The following is a 22,510-nucleotide window of genomic DNA, read 5'->3' as shown; positions in this document are numbered from 1 at the left end:
AAAATCCTTTTCAGGAACGAAGCAAAAGGACCACTGACTGTCAATCAAATTAAAGTAACACATGGGCTGCATAATATAAAAAAAATTATAACCATTTTCTTGGTAAATATTGCAATATCATTTGCAACAAATGCAACCTTCTTTCTCAGCTATTCTTTTATATGAGATTTAGAAACATTGGTATAAAAACTATTGCTTAGGTCTTTATATCAAAAATAAAAATCATTAACAAACATTTTAGACAACATTATAATAAGTGCAATAATCAATATAATATGGTAATATGTTGGAATTCTGTGTTAAACTGAAATAGTGAAATGTGTAAGTCTTATACTTTTACTCATACTGTGAAAATTTCATGCTTAGTGCCAGAAAACATTTGTAGCCCTTCTTCTCTGTTCTTCCAGCTCTGCCTCTTCAGAGAGTCTCCTCACTACTCAGTGCAAATTGAAACTGACAACTCAAACACACCTTCACTTTCACGCACACATAATAATGTGTCTCTACCTGATTGCATCAAACCACAGAGCAGTAACTCAATATCCTTGTAGCTGATATTCCCTCTTTCAATCAACCATTAGATGCCTGCTGGAAAGGGGAGTGTTTTTTTTTTTTAATGATTGCACTGTAAGTGCTCCATAACTCTGAATAATAGCAGACAAAGAGAGATGTTGGTTATTGGAGACAGAGGGTGGTCAGGAACAGTGGGATGCTAATGGGAGCAAAACAATCAGCTCGAGAGGAGGATGCACTGTTCATTTAGGCCTCAATGATAAGTAAACATGAAACTTCAGATTTCACAGGGGAAATATGAGAGATCATTAATTTCTTCAGTTACTACTGCAGAGTAAACAAGAAAAATGGGAAACGTGAAAGAGAGAGATGGTGAAGAGGAAATCTGCCTGCATAAATGTAACAGGAGATTTATTTTGTCTAATTTATGGGAAGGCAGTAAAGGTCTGAGGCAGAAAAAATATGTTCTGGTTTGCTGAGTGGCCTCAGACTTCTTTGCAAGAAAAGGTGTTTGCATGTTTGATGCAAACAACAATAACTGTATGGAGTCATCTCAGAATAACAATAATTTTGACTAAAAACTGCAGTGTGTGTGTGTATGTGTGAGACATCATTTTGGTAGATAAGTTAAAAACATTCAAATTAATTCATAATTTATTGCAGTCAAATTATTTGACAGACACATTTAGAAAAACCTTTAATTGGATTCCATTTGTTTAGAATCAGAAAACAAATCAATGTTGAACTATTCTCTCTTTTTGGCACCCATTACAATTTCTATTTAATATGAAAATGAAGAATGACTTTATTAAAGGAGCTTTATTAAAAGTTTCCCAGCCACACAGTGCTATTTTATAGCACAAACAAGTAACTATGTTACCTCCAGTTGTTGTGAAAATGCCATATGTATCAAATATGACTTAAAATCAATTTGACTTTGTAATTGAACACCTTTAAATTGGGTCTGTCTCTAAGAAACTCTTGCTCTTTATGAAACTCCGCCTTTGGGAAGTCATCACAACAGCGCTCCATTTTTAACCCTTCATCAACATTTTTACCATCATTTCACTGAGAAGTTGCTCATATGATGAGCTTGTTAGATGCACAGTTCCACCAGGTGTTTGCTAATTGCTGGTGGTAATTAGCTTGGAAGCTTGGAATCTGCAGCACCGAGTAGCAGCTTCGTCTTCAAAGATGGCGCTCTGTTCCCCCAAGCGTTTTGCACAGCTGATTTGCTGCCATGGGAGATAAAAGGATTTCTCAAACATGCATGAAAGAATCAAAGCAACAATCCAGGTATGTTTTTGATGAGGGAATAACATTATAACATGACATACAGCTTAAAAAGTCAATTTTACGTAATTCTGCCCCTGTAAGTGGAAGAGTTCTAGGAACTTTTAACGAATATCCATGAATCCATCTATTTTCTAACACCTTTGTCCCTAGTGGGGCCTATCGCCAACTAACGTTCCAGGTGAGAGGCAGAGTACACCCTGGATAGGTCGCCAGTCTGTCGCAGTACGTAATATCCACTGGGATGTAAATATGACACAACACAGAAGTCCACTGACCACAAGACTGAATGGGTTTATCTTGACACCACAAACAGGGATGACAAAAGTAAGAGGAAGTTTAAAATTGTCTTTAGAGCATACTGTTAGAAAACTGCACTAAAGAGTGTCATTTTGTGTTTACCAAGTTTCAATAACAATTAGCTCCAGCTAACATGGCATTTGTTTTTTTGGAGAAAAAAAAATCCCTCTGTCCTACCTTCACAAATGTAAAAATGCAAAGTTTACAAAATGTGTAAAAACGCTTCCATTTTTTCTTGAATCTTGGCTCAATAGCTTGTGTCATTTTTTAATTTTTTTCAGGCTCTAATAGCCTTTATTTGAAGGTTGCCAGACAGGAAATTGAGTAAGACATGCCGCAAAAGGTCAATGTGCTGGGACTCGAACCAGTGATGATCGCATAGAGAACTAAGGCCTCCCTATAAGGGTTGTGCGCTTTACCCCTGCGCCACCACTGTCCCCATCTTGTGTCAACTTATTCACTTTTGAAGAAACATTTTAGATCCATGGAGGATTCCTCTATTAAAACACTGCTGTAACCTGGATGAGTGAGAATATGTTTTAAACAGACCAAATGAGAACAGATTGAAGCTACTCAGCCTGTCTCATCTTGTTCAGAATTTCAATTAAACCTGAACAGTGCTGCCTTTACATATTTGGAAGTTATACCACAGCATTTGAAGAAATTGTAGAATCTCTTAGTGCATGGTGTTTTTAATCAGCTAATAAATGTTAAAGACAAGAAATACCAATGGCAACAAAGAATCATCCATATGAACCTATTTCATCCTAATTTTGCATATTTTTCACACAGATGGTTCAGAAGCAAAACATGTGATTAAATTAATGTTGCATGCAAAAATTTATGGCACATGTAGGCCCATATCTGCTTCAAAAACGTTTCTGGGAAAACCTGAGCTCGCTGCAGGTGTGAACTTGTTGCAGGCGACTGTAGGTAGCAAATTGTGAAATCTCTGGTCAAAATGGCAGATGATAGAATGTAGCGTTTCGGCTCAGAATAAAACGGTCACTCCCGCAGCAAAAGCAAAACACTAAGGCTTGTGCTGGCTCCACATCAGGGGATTTTTTAAAGGAGGCTTATTTTCTTCTAAAAACAAAATTCCCACAAAGGCTGCACCTTGCCTTAAAGTTTTATGTCTGTGGTTGCCTGACGTGAAGGAATGTCCAAATACTAGTAGTTGATAAACATCAGGTTTTTGTGTAATCGAAACCAAAAAAAAAAAATCCTCATCAGTTTCTGATTGATTTTATCAGATTTTTACTCATTGTCTACTTAATTTGTTTAAATTTCCTCCCACCACCACTTTCTCCACATTTGAAGTCTAAGATTACAGTTCAGACACTAAACCAATGCTGAATGTCCAAATTAGGAATAATAAGGACAAAAACTATCTTTGATGCCCCTTGCATACTAATGACCTCATTTGAGAGAGAATCTTGATAAAGACCCGCCAGGAGGAAATTAGTCTGAGTTCATACTCTGTTACCAAGGCAGCACCACAGTGAAAGATGAATCCCTATGGTAACAACATTAGAGTGGCAGGATTTCTCCATGGCAACCCTCAAAAACTAAAAAAAAAAAGCTTTCAAGAGGAAGTTCAGCATGAAAGAGATGATCTCAATCAATAGATTCAGTAGTTTATTTATGCCTGGGCCTCAATCTGCTCCTGCAATACTCACAGATTCAGACAGGGTGACGCTCAGTCCAAGAGTCATGCGGCTGAAAATGCACCAGCTGGGATGGAAAGGTCACCATGAGTGCAATGACCCTGGGTTCAGCTCTTAACAAGCAATTCCAGATGAACATTAAATTACATGCAAAAAAAAACAACACTTTTTTGATCTCCCCAATTGACATATAGAGTGGACTTATTTTCTTTCTATTGTTTCTGGTAATCAGCAGATCAAATATCATCTTCCATATTAATTAGATTCGTCAGCACTAAAAATCTTTCTCTATTTTGGTCTAAAAGTGCATCTGCCAACAGTGTGCGTTCTAATCAGTTAATGTAACTTCTTGATTCTATGCTGCATCTTATAAATATGCAACAAGTTTTGTCCCTTTTAATGTGATATAACCCGTAGGAAAAAAAAAAAAATCAGCAGGTCAGACTTCAAAGAAAGGTAGAAAATGGTACCATGCTGAAAATTCTGATCTGTGCACCAACGGAGGATTCCCTTAACTTTACTGTGTGCTTTCTGGCATTTTAGTGCTGCCCCTTTATTCAGCACCAAAGATCGAAAAGAATGTGTAGTAAAAAATTGGATCTCTCCCATCAGCTAACATAATCGGACATGTCTCCATGTAAAAAAAAGAAGTGTTAAACAAAAAGGTTAAACAATCGTAAAGCAAGAGAGACTCATTTACACAAAAGAAAGGAAAAAAAAACACTTTCACTCTTTCGCACAGACACACGCACGCGTGCACGCGCCCACACAAACACACATGACAATTGAGAAAGAGCAGACACACAAACAGCAGTCACAATGGCTCCCTCCTTTGATTTACAATCCGTCTTTGTCTTGGGATCGACGCACTAACACAATACTAATGGATGCAAAAAGGACATGGTTCCACGCCTAAAATGGTCTTATCGCCAAGGCTGGCGAGCTGCACAGTGATGGGAGCCCAGCTGGAAAACTTGGATACCCACTCACGTTCTGCCTGCGAGGGCTTGGAAACCAGTGACGCACCAGTTATTTCACCATCAAGTTATCTGTCCTGAAACAGCTGCCAACAGCAAGCTTTGTAAAGTTTTTCTTTAAAAATACTCTCAAATAGGTTGATGGGGAAAAAAAAATCACTAAGGGTATTTCCATCACATTGTTAGTGGAAGAATATTTTAACAAACAATAACAATTTAGATTATTAATGTAATATATAATTATAATATGTAATGATACTGCTAAGAAATCCTGTGCAACCAACTGTGTTAAGCAATCATCTAACAGGTGAATAGGCCACCAGTGTGTAATTTAATCGCAGTATAAATACAGCTGCTCTGTGAAAAGCTCAGATCTTTGTTAAGAGAACATTAGTGGGCAAACAGCAAGATTAACATTGATGAACAAAGCAGAAAGATCAGAGATAAAGCTGTGGAGAAGTTTCAAGCAGGGTTTAGTAATAAAACAACATCCCAATTTTGAACATCTCACTGAATACATGGCACAACTGTAAATCTACCAAGACATAGTAGCCAACCTAAAGTGACAGGAGAGCAGCATTCAGAGTAATTCTAGAGGCGCTGCAGAGATTCAGACGGAGAGACTCTGTGGTTGAATGTTCACCCATATGAATCCTTACAGCTCAAGGACATAATCCACCAGTCTGTAGTGGTAACAGCCAGTGCGACTGTCCATCTTGGAGTTTTTGTTTCTCTTTCTGTCTCAGTCAATACTAACAAGTGACACACTGGTACGTATTCATCCATTCATTCTTTCTTGCTGTGTGCAGATGTTACTACAGGACTATGTCTTTTCTGTTCTGTCCAGCTGGTCTACAATAGGATGATGTCTTGTTTTGAGGATTTTTTTCTCCCTCAAAAAAATGTTTTCTCACCTAAAGAAATTATTTTTCAGATGCATCTGCATCAGATTTTTATACTCAAATGAATTGCCCAAAGTGCCTCTACAATCTAATGAATTTTCTTAAACTATTTAGACATTTATAAAACTGGCAAAAAAAAAAAAATCTCATAGATTGATCGTGTCAGGTTTTGGAGGGTTTTCTAAGGCAGCAAAATAATCTTTGACGTGTAAGGCAGAAACAATATGCATTTGTAAAAAAGGTTGAGAAGCGGTGCAAAGAGCACCTTGATTAAATTTCAAGGTGGTAAGCACATTATCTGACACAGTAATAATGTCCAATATACTGCACATAATGGGACGCATCATAAACAAAACACACATTAACCCTCCTGTGATCGCAGTTTCAAAGTTTTGAGTTCAAGACAAAATGAAGGAAAAACAAGATTTCCTGTGGTTGTCCAACATTCTGCCCTAGCCTTTACTCCGATTTTTAATAAACTCAAAAAGCATCAAAGTACAGACTGTTGGTTGACGCATTCATAACCAGAAAATGGTGAGAGGTTTCAGTTTAGTGAAGAAAAAAGAAATACAACCCACAGAATTTTCAGTGTTTGATCAGCTGATCTCCCATCGAAGCAAGAGCTGATTAATTGGCAATTCTCTAGTTTCTCTGACTGTTGATCCATCTGGACAGATGTGAAGTCAGATCCAATTTCTTAAATGTTAATCATTTTAGTTAAGTTGTTTTTACAAATAACTCTTTGGAAATGTACATAAATCCAGACTGCATATCACCATGTTTCCAGTGAAGTAAGTTGCACCTAAACCAGCTTATGTTTGCAGCCATCAGGATAATCCAGGCTGATTATTTGACAATAGATGCCATTCAGTTTCCACAGACTGTCTATGCTGTCCCACTGTGTGTCTGGCTCTGCTACTTCCCTAAGCTGACTGTACGCATGCATGGGTATCCTGACAAAAGAGGGCTCAGATTAACACCGCATACGGTTAGCAGGAAGTTACACATTCACTCTTGAGAGTAAACAGAAGGCTAATAGTGCTAAGTCAGCACACAAAACTACTGGTAATCCATGTTTGTTCGAAGCTCTGGCAACACGCATTTTTACAACTGCTCTGTGGAAGGATACCAACAGGTGTTTACCAAATACTTTATTGCCTTCTCAAACACAGTAATTCAGTGACTTGGCATTACCTCACCAGGACTGAGGTCATGTTTACCCTCTTCACTACAATACACAGCTCTGAAATGCAGCCGGTGGGTGAATCAGTGAGCTCACTGCCTCCCCTGCAGTCCACTGAGTCAGCTGAAAGGGACGTTTCTCCTCACAGTCAGCAGGACGACTGGAAAGCATCACTTAAGACAAATTAATAAGAACACTAAGATGATAAAGATGCCTATATCAGTATGTTCGGGTTATAAAACTAGCCACATTTAGCAGGATCACAAACTTAATACATGACAGGATTTTTGGACACCTTCCTGGCATTTGAAGTTTTCCAGTTTTCTGCCAGTGTTCAAATCAGATTATTTTAAAGAAACACTTTATTTTAAAGAGCTTATAATGTCATGCGTCATGAGGGTCTTTGGTAGAGAACAGGCCACTGCATCGCAGATAATCCACTTTACTGACACTTGTTGAAAAGCTCAACCGTAGTGACGTCCGACCAAAGCGCACAGTTCCAGTAAACATTCCAGCAGATAGTTGAAATTTCAAGGATTCATGTTTGTGATGGCAGGAGAGAAACAACAACCTTGGTGCATGTAGTTGGTGTTGCTACACCAATAATTTATCTCTTTGCTACAGTTCTTCAACAGTGAGCTTTTCTTAAGCAGGAGCTGTGGCCTTCATGAAAATGGAAAGAATTGTGACCTGTTCCAAATATCCTCAGACAGTCAATGTTCCAGAGAACATTGACAAATCGCAAAAATGATTTGTCATGGTCTCGTATTGACAGAAATGTGTTGACTTTTGTCCACTCCACGTAGTCTCTAATGGCTTATATGCTGACTTGGAGATGCCAAGATGCCATTATTTACTGCTGTGATCTTTGGACACTTTTATTACCATCCTCCTCTCTGTTTGTGGTTCTCTTTTTGAAGAGTGGCTAAAAGAAATACCCCTCTGGGTGACAACACACATTTTATACTCAATGGAAAGTAACAGTTTCTAAACATTTATGCCTTAATGTTTAAATCACAAGAAATGCTTCAAGTGAATTCACTCTATAGGAATTGTTATATGTGCCTAGGCTGATAACACTGATGATTTGGTAAAAAACATTATTTCTTACCATGGGATTTATTTGAATAATCAAATTTGAATAATGGTTGGAGTTTTCTCAATATAAAATTTGTGCTGCCTTCTGACAAAATGGCACCGTGTATGTTAAGTCATTTTGCCAAAAACTTGATAATTTCTCTGCGATTCTCCAAACTGAGATTACTCCAATTGTGGTCTAATCAAAATAAGATATTAAAAAACAAACAAACAAAAAAAACTTATCAACTCCACAACCTTACTTCAAAAACGAACCATCACTTTGTTCTATAGTCATGCTGGACTCAGTTGTGAACAATTATTGTTGAAACATAAAAACCTTGTTGATAAAGGCTTGGCTCCAACACAGAAATGGCCCATAAAACTGAACTGTGAGATGCGCTCATCATGGCATCCCATAAAATCCAATACATTCCCACAACGCAGCACTTCTCCTTTTGATCCCATCAGACCACCCTGTACACACACAGCAGTCATTGTGGTGACCATTAGCTTTTCACCAGGAGATAGGTGGAGACTCGCACTCATTGTTTGCTCCTCCACAATAAACCTCCAGCACAGTGTCTTGGCAACAGACACCAGTACTTTGGAAGTGAACAGCTTTCCATTTCCCACTACAATCTGTGGTCAACCATTAAGCCAAAAGTAACCGCAGATAGATAGATGAACAAACACAGGATGGGCAACAGTGTGGATGAAGGAAGGACTTCAGGATTGCACAAGATCAAATTTCTATTTCAGCCTTCAATAGAAGCAATGTTAATGTCAAAATATTAAATGATGCATGTTTTGGTTTTAAGTTATGAAGGCGAATACTTTGCGTGCTATCATGACATCTTGAAATTTATGATAGCAATCCCCAGAGGTGAAAAACTCTTTTCCTGGTTAGAAAAACAATGCAGTCGATCATGTTCTTGCGCGCTAGCTGGCAAACCCATACATAAACATCAACACAGAGTTCATGACAGATTTTTTAATAAGCGTAAAATGTGATGTTCACCTTTCAAATGTATCGAGCCCAGCACTAAACTAATGGGCAGGAAGGAATACACGAAAGTAATAAGTAAAAAGAGTAACGATTAACCAAAACTGTGAATGATTCAAGTTATGCCAGAATAAACAAAGCAAAAAGCACACAAAGTCAACATTTTGAAGACAGGAATGCAGTGTCCTCAGACTGCTTGTGAAATGTTTGTAATTATCATGATAAGAATATTTGAAGGCTGCCTGCTATAAAGCTCTGCCAGGTCAAGGTTGATGTCTAAGGCTTCATTCAAGAGGATTTAAGGTCATGAGTTAGACACACAATTACACACATAGGTTTCCATCTTGCTAAATTTAGCCAACTACTACTTACAGATTAAAGTTTTTCATCATCGTTCAGTTCACCCAATTCAAAACGTGTGCCTTGCATTTCTATTCAGCCCTTTTGTGTCAGTAGTTCACGCCACCTGTCTCAACAATCACATCTAAAACTTGTATGACTTTTTTTTTTCTATCACCACATACCTAGAGACTGAAGTTCTCCAAATTTTCTTTGTAAAATACCTCAAGCTTAGTCAGATATGATGGGGCATCTGTGAACATCAGTTTTTAAATCTTGGCACCGATTCTAAATCAGATATTGAATTTCTGCCCGAGAATTGTGTTTTTTGCAGCCACTAGCAGGTTTTCTTCCATCATTTTCCTGTATTTAGCTTAATTTATCTTCTTACTAACTCTGACCAAGCATGCTTACATCTTCTGAAACATGCCCCCAGTATAATGCTGTACTATTTAGTTAGTCTTCCTCCAAACATTGCATTTTCTCTGTAGGTCAAGTTGCACGATGTTGTCATGGAAAAGCATGACATAGTAAACATTTTTCTAGAGATTTACTGTGTCTCTAACATGGTGTACTTCCTTCAATAATAGCTTTCTTTTTGCCATCTCTCTAGTGTGTGGTGATTGTAAGGTGCCAAAATTTGAAAAGCAGTTCGACATGTATGAACTTCAGGCACTTCATTTTCATTTGGCTGTCTTCTCTCATATCGGTGACAACAGCTAAGTCCACAATGGTAGAAAACAACAAATAAGGGGTGGATTTAGTCACATGCAGCTGCAAATGATCTAATCTCTATCAGCTCTTGTGAAAACAGTGGCAAGCCTAGACAGGGAATTAGGATACAACTAACAGATAAAAAAAGCCTTAATGGCAGCATGTAGAGTTTCATCTTGGAATTAATAAATACTGTAAGTGATCTTGATAAAAGCCTTTGTTTCAAATCATACAAAATATGTTGGGGTTTTTTTTTCTAAAATCACATGCACCTGACAAGAAAACATTAAAACTACCAAAGTTTAGGTTGTACAGTGTATGGTCTCTAATATCCCCATTCATTTGTATCAATTGGTCTGTGCTGTAAGCTGTTACTATTATAAAACTGCAAACCTTTGGCAGTCATTGAGTTAATAAATGTTTTCTTTATTAAGTTACCTGAAAAAAACTACAATAATTTAAAATATCACAGCAATTTTAAGTCTTCTACCACTAATTAAGATAACACGTATAATATGTCTGTCTCCATTTTTTTTCCCCTAGTCACCACCACTGCAGGAGAAAAGGTTTATTAGGATTTGGCTCTTATCCAGTGGCTGTGAACAAGCAGGTACTATGAGTTTAATCTCCAAACTGGGCATGTGCGTCTCAGATGGGGGTAGGCTGACCTGTCTGCGTCCTTTCATTTTAAGCTTAAAATTAGCAGATTTATTGGGAATACCATAGAAGGCGCCACAAATAAGAAGCAGCAAGGAGAAGATTTTAAATTAAAACAGGAAGAAAAGACAGGTTCAGGTGTTCACTTCAAGTTTTTAACCTTTCAACAGGGTTATTTTTTACTTTTTTGCAATATGCATTAAATCTAAGTGCTCTAAGGCAACAGTTTTTTTTCCCATTTCTTGCTAAATTTCTGCCTTTCCACTTCACTTTCCACTGATGTAACAGAAATATTTCATTGGCTGTATGCCATAATTATCAATATATAACTGGGGGAAAAAAAACATAAAATATAAATTTGTGTGTAAGAAATTTCTAAAAACTTTTACTTTTCTACCAGAATTACTTCCGTAGTCTACTTTTTGATGATTTTCTAATTTACCTAGATCCACCTGCATGTGTGGCATGTGAGATTCGATCACCATGGGGTTTTCAGTGTAATCTCATAGTTATATGCAAAAAGGTGAATGCTAAGTCAACTGTCAGAATCGTAAAACATAGAAAGTCTCAATACAGAGCTTGTTGTTTATTTTGACAGTGAAAAGTCGCACTTTAAAGTTGTGTTTAGACAGCTCACCACCACTCTTTACTTTGTGCTTTCAAACTGAATTGGTGTTATCGCAGCTTTCAACACAACGCCACCCAACCCCACTGAGAGAGAAACTTGGCGCTTTCAGGGGCATTAAAACTTTTTCCAGCCCGCTTACCTGCTCTTCGTGGTCACCTGTGGCGGAAGAAGCCATGTTGGAGACGAAGACGCGTGCTGTGCAGCTGCTCTCAGGTGAGTTTGATCCACGGGAGATCTAAACACAGTGAAATATCCGCAGTGGAAACGCATACGAGGGTCAAACATCTGAGGAAGATCGGCTGTGGGGAATAAGTGGTGGACTGGAGCCTTCAGAGTTGGAAAAGTATTCCAGGGACAGCGGAGTTCTGTGCCCGTGTAAACTCCAGGTGAAGCGGGGAGGGGGGAGTGTACTGCTGCCGCTGCCTGGAGGAGCTACTGTAACCGAAACTTAGTGGAAAACAGCCGCTGGGGGGCGGTGTTGCTTGCTTCATTGAGTCAGATGACATTTAGGCTAAAATAAATATTTTAGGACATTTTCAAAAGTTAAATTACATATAGAGGGCTAATTAGTTGATTCGTGCAAAAAAAAAAACTGAATAGAATAAAATCGACCCATCAAATGAATGAAATGTTTTATGGATACATAAGTTAGCCATTTAATAAAAAATGTGTTCTATATCTTAGTTTTCCACATTTACATTAATCATAGGCGTCTTTTCATTCCACAAACCGGGACTTTATTTCAACCATAACCTAAAAATCTGCCTAAGAAAAGCTAAACTTGGTAGGGTGGTGGTAATTTTAGGCTCATTCTTTAACTTTTGAAGTTTTGTGATGAGTACACAGTAATCCTTTTTTAATGGTGAATTATTCCTGGTTTTCTGTCTCAAGTACTTTTTCCAAGACCAAGAACTAGTTCTGAGAATTACTTGGTTGAACTAGATTAAGTTTTGATCATATTTGTAGTTCAGCTTCTGAGCTATCTGTATGATGTATCCATGCTTATGATTGAATTAAACTAATACAAGCCGAATGTTGAAAGCAAAGTCTGAATGTAAACTGTTCTAAAGTCCAAGTGAGGCAAATATCAAACATGTAAATATAAATTTGCAATAACTGTAAAAGTGTGCACACCTGTGCTACTTTGTTGAAACGTATTTGGCTTTAGTTTCAGCGGTCTTTTGTAGGATTCTCCAAAGACATAAGTTCTCCAGATTTGATTATGAGGACATGTCCAGAGCCATCCTCAGGCGATTCTAAAGATTTTCTGATGCTGCTACATTTACCCCCTGCCGAGAGTGAATTTATACAGTGTTTGAATTTCAACACATGAGGGCAGTGCTGACTTAAAAATATTTTTTTAACTAAACATTTGAATGAAATTTAAAACCTTTCACAAGGCTCCACATAAAATCCAGACGTTTGAGATTCACCTTAAAAAACGAAGTACAGCAAAAAGTAAAACCGGTTTTGAGCCTGAATACAAAAACTGTATCTAATTCAAACATTTTATGAAGCATAATTTTTTTAAAACCTGAACGCAATACCAAGTTGGAATTCCCATGCATTTGAAACTGTATGACTGGACAAAATTAAATAGGTATGTAGATAACCAGAATCTGTTCTGCAAATTGCCTTAAGGTTTGATCCACTATAACTGGTTCTATTCATTGGTGACTGAATGGAATGTTGCTGTAAAACACGAAGACCATTTTCTGTTTGAGCGTTAATTTATTGGATGTCAGCATAAAGTTTGTCAATTTGTGGCTGGAACAGCTCTTTCAGCTCAGCTCTCTTCGCTTTCAGGGTGGGAGTCAACAGGCCGTTCTCGATGGTGAAGAGCTCAGGGTGGAGATGCACGTCTTTCACCTGCAGCAGAGAAGAGAAAGGTAGATGCGATTAAGCTACTTTGAATCCAATAACGAGAGGAGTTTCAAAACTAAAGCAGTTGGAGACTTTTCGGCTTTATGGAGTATGACAAAATACTTGAGACAGCTTAAATGTAGAATCTGCTAGGACAAAAAGTCTTTACCTGCTCAAATGACTTCAGACCCGCTTCTCTTCCTAGTTTGGTCATATCTGTGACTATGGCCTTTTTAATTTCCTGAGAATAAAGCACAATTTGAATCAGTTAAACATGTCTCTCAGTCCACACTGCTCCGCTGCTCTGCTTCCAGTAAATGTAATTTGCAGACATGTTAACTTTGAGTTGCACAGCATGCCAACTTCTCCAACTGGCTGCTTTTAGTGTTAATGATCACATTTCCTGCAGATTCTTGACTTTGGACATTTGTCTAAAACACTGGAGAGAATAAACTTACACATTACAGAAACCTACTGTGTTCTTGCAGAGTTCTTCAATGGCGCCTTGGATGCCAAGACTTTTTGCAAAACCTGGCAGGACATCAGCATCAGGTACCACAATGGCAACCAGACTCGACTGCACGGATAGAAAAAAAAAAAAAAGATATAAAGAAACAAAGACATTAATTGTTAAGATTAAGCAGCTGGAAAGGTACAGAGAGAGAAAAAAAATATTAAGTTACCTGCAGACTGTCTCCATGTACAAACACTTGGGCCACAGGGCCGCAGCGGACATACACATTCTCGATCTTCTCTGGAGCGATGTACTCCCCCTGAGCCAGCTTGAAGATGTTCTTTTTACGGTCAATAATCTTCAAGACTCCACTCTGTCGCAAAACCCACCAGGCAAAAGTATTATAACTTAGAGAGCTTCATAACTCATGACAATTTTACAAATAAAATTGACACAGTAAATGTGGGTTATTTTTTAACCATGATGCCTGGTGTATATCACCACTATTACACACATGCATCACATGGTTATGCATGTATGAAATAGTTTTTTTGCTTTGTGTATTAACCCAAGTAAATTGGGAATCCGTGTATACATGTGCTTTTTCACATCTGAATATTTGTATGGACCACATGTGAATTTTACATGTGGTGCAAAATTTTCACATATGACTTTTAAATGCGACATGATTTTTCTGTAAGGATTGTGTTGAGGTGACTGTTCAAATTTGGTTCACACATGATTGCACATTGTAACACTTTCACCTGCATCCTACACTCATTCACACACCTACGTGACTGATTTCACACTTCATATTTGAAACTTACTTTAAATCATAATTTATGTTGAACAAACTTATTTTATAAAAACCTTTTAGAGGATGTCTTTTTTTGTTGTGGCCTTTGAGCCAGGCCATAACAGCCATGCGCATTTTTCTTTCCATACGATTATGCTTCATTTTGTGTTGGTCTATCACATAAAATTTCACTATAATACACAAAAGTTTGTGATTTTAAGAGGACAGTATTTGGAAAGCTGCATTCAGTTTGTGGGGAACCTCAAGCCAATTATATCCATTTTTTTCACAATGCAGGAAAACGAGTGAAAAGAATGAGTGAATCTTACCGGAAGCCATTTACCAATATCACCAGTGTGAAGCCAGCCATCCTTGTCCAAGACCTCCTCAGTCTTTTCTGGGTCTTTCAAGTAGCCCTTAAATACGTTTGTGCCCTTAATGCACACCTGTAATAAAATAAAACAAAAATCACAAGAAAAATAAAATGCTGGTAATGTTTAAGCAATTTGCTGTGTTTTTACATTTTGAATTCAAGACTGTCACCATGACTAAAACATAAGCCTTTAGGTAATACTAATTTTCCATTAGTCTTGTGTGAACCAGATTTTTATTTTTTATTTTTTCCTTTTGGGCATGTTTGAACAGAAAGGAACACATCAGGCCTCAAAGTGGCAGCTGATTATATTAAAGTGAAACTGTGAGAGTTACAACTTTCATTTTTGGTCCAAAGAACTGTTCTGACTCCTACACAAGAATCTCTCCAAACTGATTTAATTCAGACTCCTTCTGGTGCAAGACTTTAATATCCCCAGATATAAACATTTTAACCAACCTCTCCTTCACCATTTGAAGAAAAGTAGTTCATCTCTTCCACATCAACCAACTTCACAAAATTGCAAGGCAGAGGCACACCGACATGACCTGAAGTTAATAAATAAATTGTGAATAGGCTTGTTTTTCCTTTTGGATCCCACTTCACATTTCTCCCCCTGATCAAATGTGTAGCATTTGTTAACTTTACAAGTAAAATGTTTTATGCTTAAACAAATCTTTGCTGAAGATTTTCTTAGACCCAAAGAGGTGGTGGTGCTGCTGTTGTTACAGTTTGCTTAGCTACGTACCAGCAGTGGCATCTCCTGGTAAGGTAAAGGTGCAGGCAGCTGCACACTCTGTCTGACCGTATCCTTCAAAGATCTGAGGGAACCAGAGAGCAGCATAAACATGTCAACAGGAGGCAGCATCAGTGTTGTGCAATTGTTCCTCCTAAACACTAACATTACTGCATCTGTGTCCATTTACGGCAAGCTCCTTTGAGATTAGAAAACTTCAAACCCTCAGTATTCATTTACAAATGTTTTAAAGTGAATCTACAGAGGAGCCAACTCCGAGAGGGTGGCATATTTTGATGTAAAATGTTTGATTTTCTGTAACATTGTTTATTTATGCTTCTGTAGTAAATTAATGCAGCATGTTGACAGTCAATTCAAATGTAAAAGAAACTTGCATGTGTATCGTAAACACGTCGTGAGACCAAACAAATATGACTGATTTGTTGCAGATCTCTATTCTCATATACATTTAGTTAAACAAACTTTGTGGTTATTGGTCACAAAAAAGTGTGGTTCCTTAAGAGGACCAACAAAATAACAGAATGTTTCAGAGTAGTCCAAAAAGAAAAGGAGCAGTCTCATTTAACAGAGAATGAGACATTTACATTTGCAGGGAAAACCTAAATCTAATCAAGATTCTGTTTACAGAGGATTAAAGGTTTATTACCTGGCAGCCTAGAGCAGCCCTGAGGAAGCTGAGAACAGATGGTGATATGGGTGCAGCGCCAGTCACCATCATCCTCACACGGCCCCCCAGAGACTCCTGGGTTAAGGATGAGAACATTTAGAACCACCATGAAATGTATTTTTAAAAGCACATAAAAAAAACTGCTATTAAGCAAATCTTCTTACATAAAAGGATGATGCAAAATTAAAATAGGAAAAAATATATGAAGTGAATAACCAATCAACTGTGTGTCAGTATTGACAGTTTAACATCTAAAAAGTACTTTATTATAGAGTACAGAAAGTTGCAGGAAAACTGACAGGTACACCAGGCACAGCTCTAGAGTGCCCAATTATTTAATGGTAAAGTTATAGGATTATACTGCAAAATGTATAACTTGTGACAAAGTTCAACAATGGAGAAATGTAGCCGTCACAACATTTTGAACTACCTGAAGCCATCAAGAAAAAAGTTTGGTCAATGCCAACATAAAAACAACAAACGAGAGATTTACAATAATCCAGCTGGGATAGAATAAATGCTTTGATACCTCTTTAAAAATCTCTGGTAGAGAAAAGTTTTAGATAAAAGCCTCAACAGAAAAAACAGTATAAGGACTTCCCTCATGAATTTAGCACAATGCTGATGGATCGGGGCCTCAGCTGATGTAATGCAGCCAATATTACAAAATTTTATGGTCACGAAAGGAGCAAAAACAAAGCCTAAAACACAAGAACAAGATTTTGGAAAAGCAGTTGATGTACAGTACAGCTACTGTTCTTCTACATCAGAAGTAGTAAGTCACTTAAAGTGGTTTGGCTCAGGATGCCTCCTGGACTCCTTCCTTTAATAGTTTTCCAAGCAAGTCCCACTGGGTGAGACCCCAGAGCAGATCCTTGCAAACCAAGATTCAGTTGATTCAAGCAAATACACAGTAAAAAAAAGAAAATGGAAAAAAAAAAAAAAAAAAAAAAAAAAACAGGTGCGCAAAACACTCCAGGTGTTACTGCCATTTCCAAGTGTCAGACCCGATACCCTTAACTTGCTGCAGAAAATGTTCTTTATTACATCAGAACTACAAAAGGTTACAAATGATTAGGCAAAAACGAAGTACCTGGACTTTGTGGAAAATGAGTTTGTCCCATATGCTGTTTTTCCTGATGATGCCATCCTTCACCTCAGCGTACTTGCTCTCTGCTGCAAATTTCAGCAGCCATTTCTTAAAGGGAGATGTGGCTCCACTCTGAATCTGGTTATAAAAAGATTTTAAAAATTAAAAAAAAATACCCAACTACTGTAGCAAAAGTTTAATATCTTTAAGAAAAAAAAAAAAATCTAATTTGCCCACTTTGTCATAGAGTCGATTGAGGAGTCTAGGCACCACCGGGAAAACTGTGGGCTGCAGAGTTTTCATGTCGTCCGGCAGCAGCCGAATGTCCCCCTGGAAGAACCCCACCCTGGCCCCAGCACCGTATATCACCGTCTGAAACGTTTCAGAAAACAGATGCAAGACACCCTCAGATGTTCTGAGCAAACACTGGATCTCAATAAGACCTTTTTTCTTACCTGTACAATCCTCTCAAACATGTGTGCTAAAGGCAGAAAGGAAATGCTGACATCCTCAGGAATTGGAACTAAGGAAGACTGAATAAAATTTATGCTTTACTGGATGAAAAAGGCATTAAAACAAAATTTTTAGTAAAGGTCCAGTTTTATTCTCATGTACCTCAAAGGTTTTGAGGACAGCTGCAGCATCAGCAACCACATTCTCATGCGTCAACATAGCCCCTTTTGGGTTTCCTTTTGAAAGGAAAAAAACAATAATTTAGCACTGCAACAGTTATATTTTAAATAAATCTTAACATAGAAATCAGGCCAGAGTAACTCTGCCATGTGTCCTGCTAATCCGACTATCCTGAAAACCACAGATGATCACCTGTAGTGCCGCTGGTGAAGCAGACAATGCTGAGGTCCTCTGGCTTCGGCAGCTGTTGGAACATGAAATCAGCACCTCAGGATCAGCAGCTTATTATTGCATTAAAAAAAATAAATCTAGAAGCATTCATAACTTACTACTGGCTTTTGAAGGTTATTTTTTCCCAGTGTCTGGAGTTGCCAGAAAACAAAACATTTTTACTTACTGATTTTTTTAAAGTTTACATTTAACTTGGTTCAGTGTTAGGAGAGCATTATTACCTCCATGTCCTCCATGGATACGATGTCCACTCCACACTTCTTTCCTCGCTCGATCAACTCAGGGCTGAATGAGTCCATGAGCGCAACACTTTTGAGAACTGGAGTTTGGCCTTTTTCGTGGTTCAGAAGCAGAGTTTCCGCTTTCTTCTGGTTGTCACAGAGCACTGTAGAGATCCCAGCTTATAGGAAATAAAAAAATCCATGTATATCTTTTTAGAAATGGGTTGTATGATCCACTTTTTTTTAAAACTCCAAGGCAGAATATACTCAATTTGCCCTTATAATCAAACTTTCCATCAGCAAATTTACACAAACTCATTGGAAAAAGTAGATGAGATTAAAAGTCACTTGACAGACTCCTATGGGAACAGAGTTACTGGATGTCTTGTTGTTTCTACAATTAGCAGCATTAGCGAGAGAAGTAAAGCTCCAATTACCTTGGTTGATAATGAAGACGAGAGCCTCAGGACCCAGAGTGTCGTACAGGGGAACTGCTACCATGGAGTACGTGTAACACGCCATCTCACCAATAATCCACTGCAAGTTGATTTAATGAAGAGACAGCAGAAGTTAATAGATACTCACACAAAAGAACAACAACAACAAAAAAAATCTGTTAAGACTCCATTTACCTCAGGTCTGTTCTGAGCAAAGATGCCGATGAATGTTTCAGAATTGGGCTTCAAACCTTTGTGAAGGAGTCCTGACCCCAGATACTGTGCCCTGTCAGACACCTTCAGAGAAAAGGGGAAGTCAGGTTGGAGAGAAAACAATATCACTATCAATTTTTCAAATACTTGTTAAAAAGAATTCTGAGGAAAACGGCATTGAAAAAAATCAGATGCTTTTTTTACCCAGAAAGGTCCAGAATAGTGATTTTGCACGATATTAGCCGTACCATTTAACCATAATGTTTCTAAATCATTGCCACTCTGTGCTGTACCTGTTTGTACTTCAGCCACTGGTAAGGCTTCCCAGGCTTTCTGTAGCCCAAACACGGTCCGTTACCTAGAAAATAAAATGGTTCTGATGTCATGTCCTGCACAGTGGTTTGACTGAACTTTAACTATACAGCGGCTTTTGTTTTTGCCAGATCATTTGACGACAAGAGGCATCATTTGGTTTGTCTTTATTAGTTCCAGTTTAAACTAGCACCATGCAACATAACTTTTCTAGCTACTAAGGTTCACAGTCACCTCAAGTGTATTTGAAATTCAGTCTGATTTTTAAACAAGCAAGTGTACTCATTTTAAAACTCATTTTGGCTTATTTAAATACCTGAAACTCTAAGGCCCCTTTGAAAGACCTCATAGAGGGTTTTTGCATCATTGTAGCGATATGACATCAGGTTGTTGTTGTCCTCCAACAAGGCTGTTTTTCTTGCACCATCCTGAAAAAAAATAACAAAATAAGATTACAGTTACCTAAGGGAAGTGTCAGGTCATTACCATGCCTCCCCAGACTATTAATTTATCAAATTTGAGCAACATTTCTGCAGCTCTCACCTTGACCCCCAGAGTCTGGCGGTTGAGGTCGGGTAGGCTGCGGACCGGACTGGGCCGAGCGTTGAGGTAAAACAGTGTCGCAACACCGACCGCGATCAGGGAGATAACCACTGGGGTCGGAAGAGGTGAGAACAGCAACTGGAAGATGACGTCCATGATGCTGGGTCAGCTGGGATGGGAAATCAGAACAAATGGTGAGTTTATCAAAATATCAAGACTTGGATGTGTGAGATCAAAAACAACATATCTAACCTGAGAACGCAAAATGTATACATTGAAAGTACATTGCCAGGTTTTCTTTTTAATCCCAAACACCGTTTCTGAAAAATTAATAGCTACCTGATGGCATAGGTATAATCACTCTTCCCCTTAATTACTTTATTGATTAAATTTTTATGCCTCCCAAATCTCAACTTCTCCATTGTGCCTCGCCAAAGTTCTTCAAATCAGATGCAAAACATCTGTTGTCCACAAACCTCTTCAGGTGAGCCCACAAGATTTACTGTCAGATTCAGCTCTAAATTGCAAAACTCCAATATTCTTCTACTGTATTGTTTTTGGATGCATGCTTGCACATACACATATCTAGTCCCCAATTCACAGCCGCTGACACTGTACCATGATATAAAGAACCTAGCAAGAGAATTTTATTTCACTGTAAAAATCCATCTCACAAAAAGTGATTGAAAGAATTGGGGGGAAAAAAAGCCCCACCAACAGAAATGATCAAGTTTTTTTCTTGAATTCCAACTATTCAGCCGAATTTCTAAGGATTCATGTCACACTATACCAAGGAGAAGTATTGAAATTAACAGGGGCATATATACTTTTTGAACCAACCATCCACCAAAGATGGTTTCTTCAATTTACTGTTGGCATAGTTTCTTCAATAAATCCAGGTCGAAGTTAGCATAAATTGTGCAACAATTTTTCTTAAACCCTTAGACTCTAAGGGTTTGAGATAAGATGCACCGTACATTACGGTGCATGTAGGATAGTTTGACTAGGCATGGTTTGCCTGCATTTCTAATGAGGAAAGGAAATAGGAAAATTTATAAAGGCTAATGTCAATTGTTGGATGAGGCTTTTACTTTGCACGTTTGGTGACGCTTCCTGACTGTTGTTTTGTGTCCATTTGATCAAAGTTATTCTCTCCCTTTACTGTTCTTGAGTTGGAGAAACAACGTTTCCAATGTGTTTATACTATACTCCATCAGTGCATTTAGTAATTAATTCTATTCTAAAGGCATAATGTTCCAAACTCAGCATTTTCTTGTGATCCGATAGATCAGAGTGAACGTGCCCTAGTCACGCGACAGTCGGTTTTATACTGAACAAATAATTAAATAAACATAAAACAAAACACACACAAAAACGTTTGACAAACGCAATGAGCTCAGACATATGGAAAAATAAAACAATCTTAGACATAATGCCTACCTGCTGCTAGCTGTCTCAGGCGTGTGGCGAGTGTACAGATCCTGTTCCTCTGCTCTAGGAAGGAAACACATCAAGGAGAAGAGCTGATAAAACAGTTGATGGACCGACTAAGAATCTTTGAACTTTGGCCAGCATATTACTTGCACTGATAAAAGACAACACAGCCATCAAAATATTCTTGGTTTGTAGGTCACAGTATTAAAGTTGTGCAAAAGATTAAGATACTTCAAAGGGTTCTTGCCACCCAACTCTTCTGATTTTAATCCAGAAAGATAAAACATGTTATCAGTGGCAATGACAGAGAGGGGAAAAAAGATCAAGATGTTGCACCTGATGAAAGGTCAGTGTACTTATCTGCAAGTTAGCATGTTCAAAGAACAAATATTTAAAATACTCCAAAGACACAATAAAATATTTAGGAACAAATCCATGTCATTTATGATTCACAAACATGCAACCACATTTACTGAAATGCATAGCTTTATAATGATTCCTATTAATGTTCGAGCTCACTTAAGCAAACCATTCTCTGCAGATATCAATCAGACGATTATCTGAAAGGTGAAAGAGCACATCTGCAGTTAGACTAGAGCAGCAGAGTCCAAAGTTAAGCCTCAAGGTCCGATATCCTGCACAGTTTAGTTTTGTCCCTGGTTCAACACACCTGAATCAAATGATGGTTCATTACCCACCTGCAGATGAGGTAGTTGTACCTTTGAGTAAGTTGTGTTGAAGCAGAGACACCAGTTGAAGACTATAACTGGACAGCCATGAGTTAAAGTTAAAATAAATACCATCTAAAATTTACTGGACTGAAGCCACATAGCAAACATGGGGTAAAAAAAATCTGAGGAAGTTCAAATTAGTCAGTACTAAAGTTCAATATTATAACAGCAAAAAAAGCTAGGGGATAAATTAATAAACATCTGACCTGTGTACTAATTTAGCAAAACAGGTGCACAGTGCTGATCCTCTGTGTGTATGTGTGTGAGTTTTTTTTTTAAGTTGGTTTCTCTTGAGAGTCAGATGACACGAGAATCTTGATTAAGGGACATTACCTGGTGGAATAAGCATTAGCAACAGCAGGTTGGGATCAGGCTGAGGAGGGATCTCCTGAGGAACAAACAGCCAAAGACAGCAACACCACAGATGTACAGTCTGCTTGCCTGAAGTCATTAGCGCCTCAAACTGCACACAGGTGTGACACTCCTCAGCACCGGTCAA

The 22,510-nt window shown here is 38.1% G+C and overlaps 1 protein-coding gene across 1 annotated transcript; it reads right to left on the bottom strand.

The window, feature by feature from the left end:
• Window positions 1-12,967: 12,967 nt before the first annotated feature.
• On the bottom strand, window positions 12,968-22,484 carry acsl5 (acyl-CoA synthetase long chain family member 5). The gene is made up of 22 exons (XM_028029064.1): window positions 22,345-22,484; window positions 21,287-21,340; window positions 19,847-20,015; window positions 19,620-19,731; window positions 19,285-19,349; window positions 18,974-19,075; window positions 18,779-18,878; window positions 18,342-18,520; window positions 18,219-18,251; window positions 18,082-18,133; window positions 17,872-17,945; window positions 17,712-17,789; window positions 17,494-17,628; window positions 17,260-17,394; window positions 16,146-16,241; window positions 15,491-15,563; window positions 15,202-15,290; window positions 14,699-14,815; window positions 13,803-13,946; window positions 13,595-13,696; window positions 13,289-13,360; window positions 12,968-13,125 (listed from the first exon to the last, which is right to left on the bottom strand). Exons 3-22 carry the CDS (start codon window positions 20,000-20,002, stop codon window positions 12,988-12,990), a joined length of 2,052 nt encoding a protein of 683 aa, XP_027884865.1. The 5' UTR covers window positions 20,003-20,015; window positions 21,287-21,340; window positions 22,345-22,484; the 3' UTR covers window positions 12,968-12,987.
• Window positions 22,485-22,510: the final 26 nt, after the last annotated feature.

Source organism: Xiphophorus couchianus, chromosome 10, assembly GCF_001444195.1.
Source record: "Xiphophorus couchianus chromosome 10, X_couchianus-1.0, whole genome shotgun sequence".
Classification (NCBI taxonomy): domain Eukaryota; kingdom Metazoa; phylum Chordata; class Actinopteri; order Cyprinodontiformes; family Poeciliidae; genus Xiphophorus; species Xiphophorus couchianus.
The sequence above is the reverse complement of the archived record's forward strand: the minus strand, read 5'-3'. Positions and strand labels throughout refer to the sequence as shown.

Bases quoted from the DNA above. Each gene is read 5' to 3' on its own strand.
- acsl5 (XM_028029064.1), bottom strand. From the start codon at position 20,002: ATGGACGTCATCTTCCAGTTGCTGTTCTCACCTCTTCCGACCCCAGTG. The intron at 16,242-17,259 runs GTACTTCGTTTT...TCCTTAACCCAG, and splicing joins TCATTTTCCACAAAGTCCAG to GAGTCTCTGGGGGGCCGTGT. The intron at 13,361-13,594 runs GTAGGTTTCTGT...CTTTATTCTCAG, and splicing joins AAGAACTCTGCAAGAACACA to GAAATTAAAAAGGCCATAGT.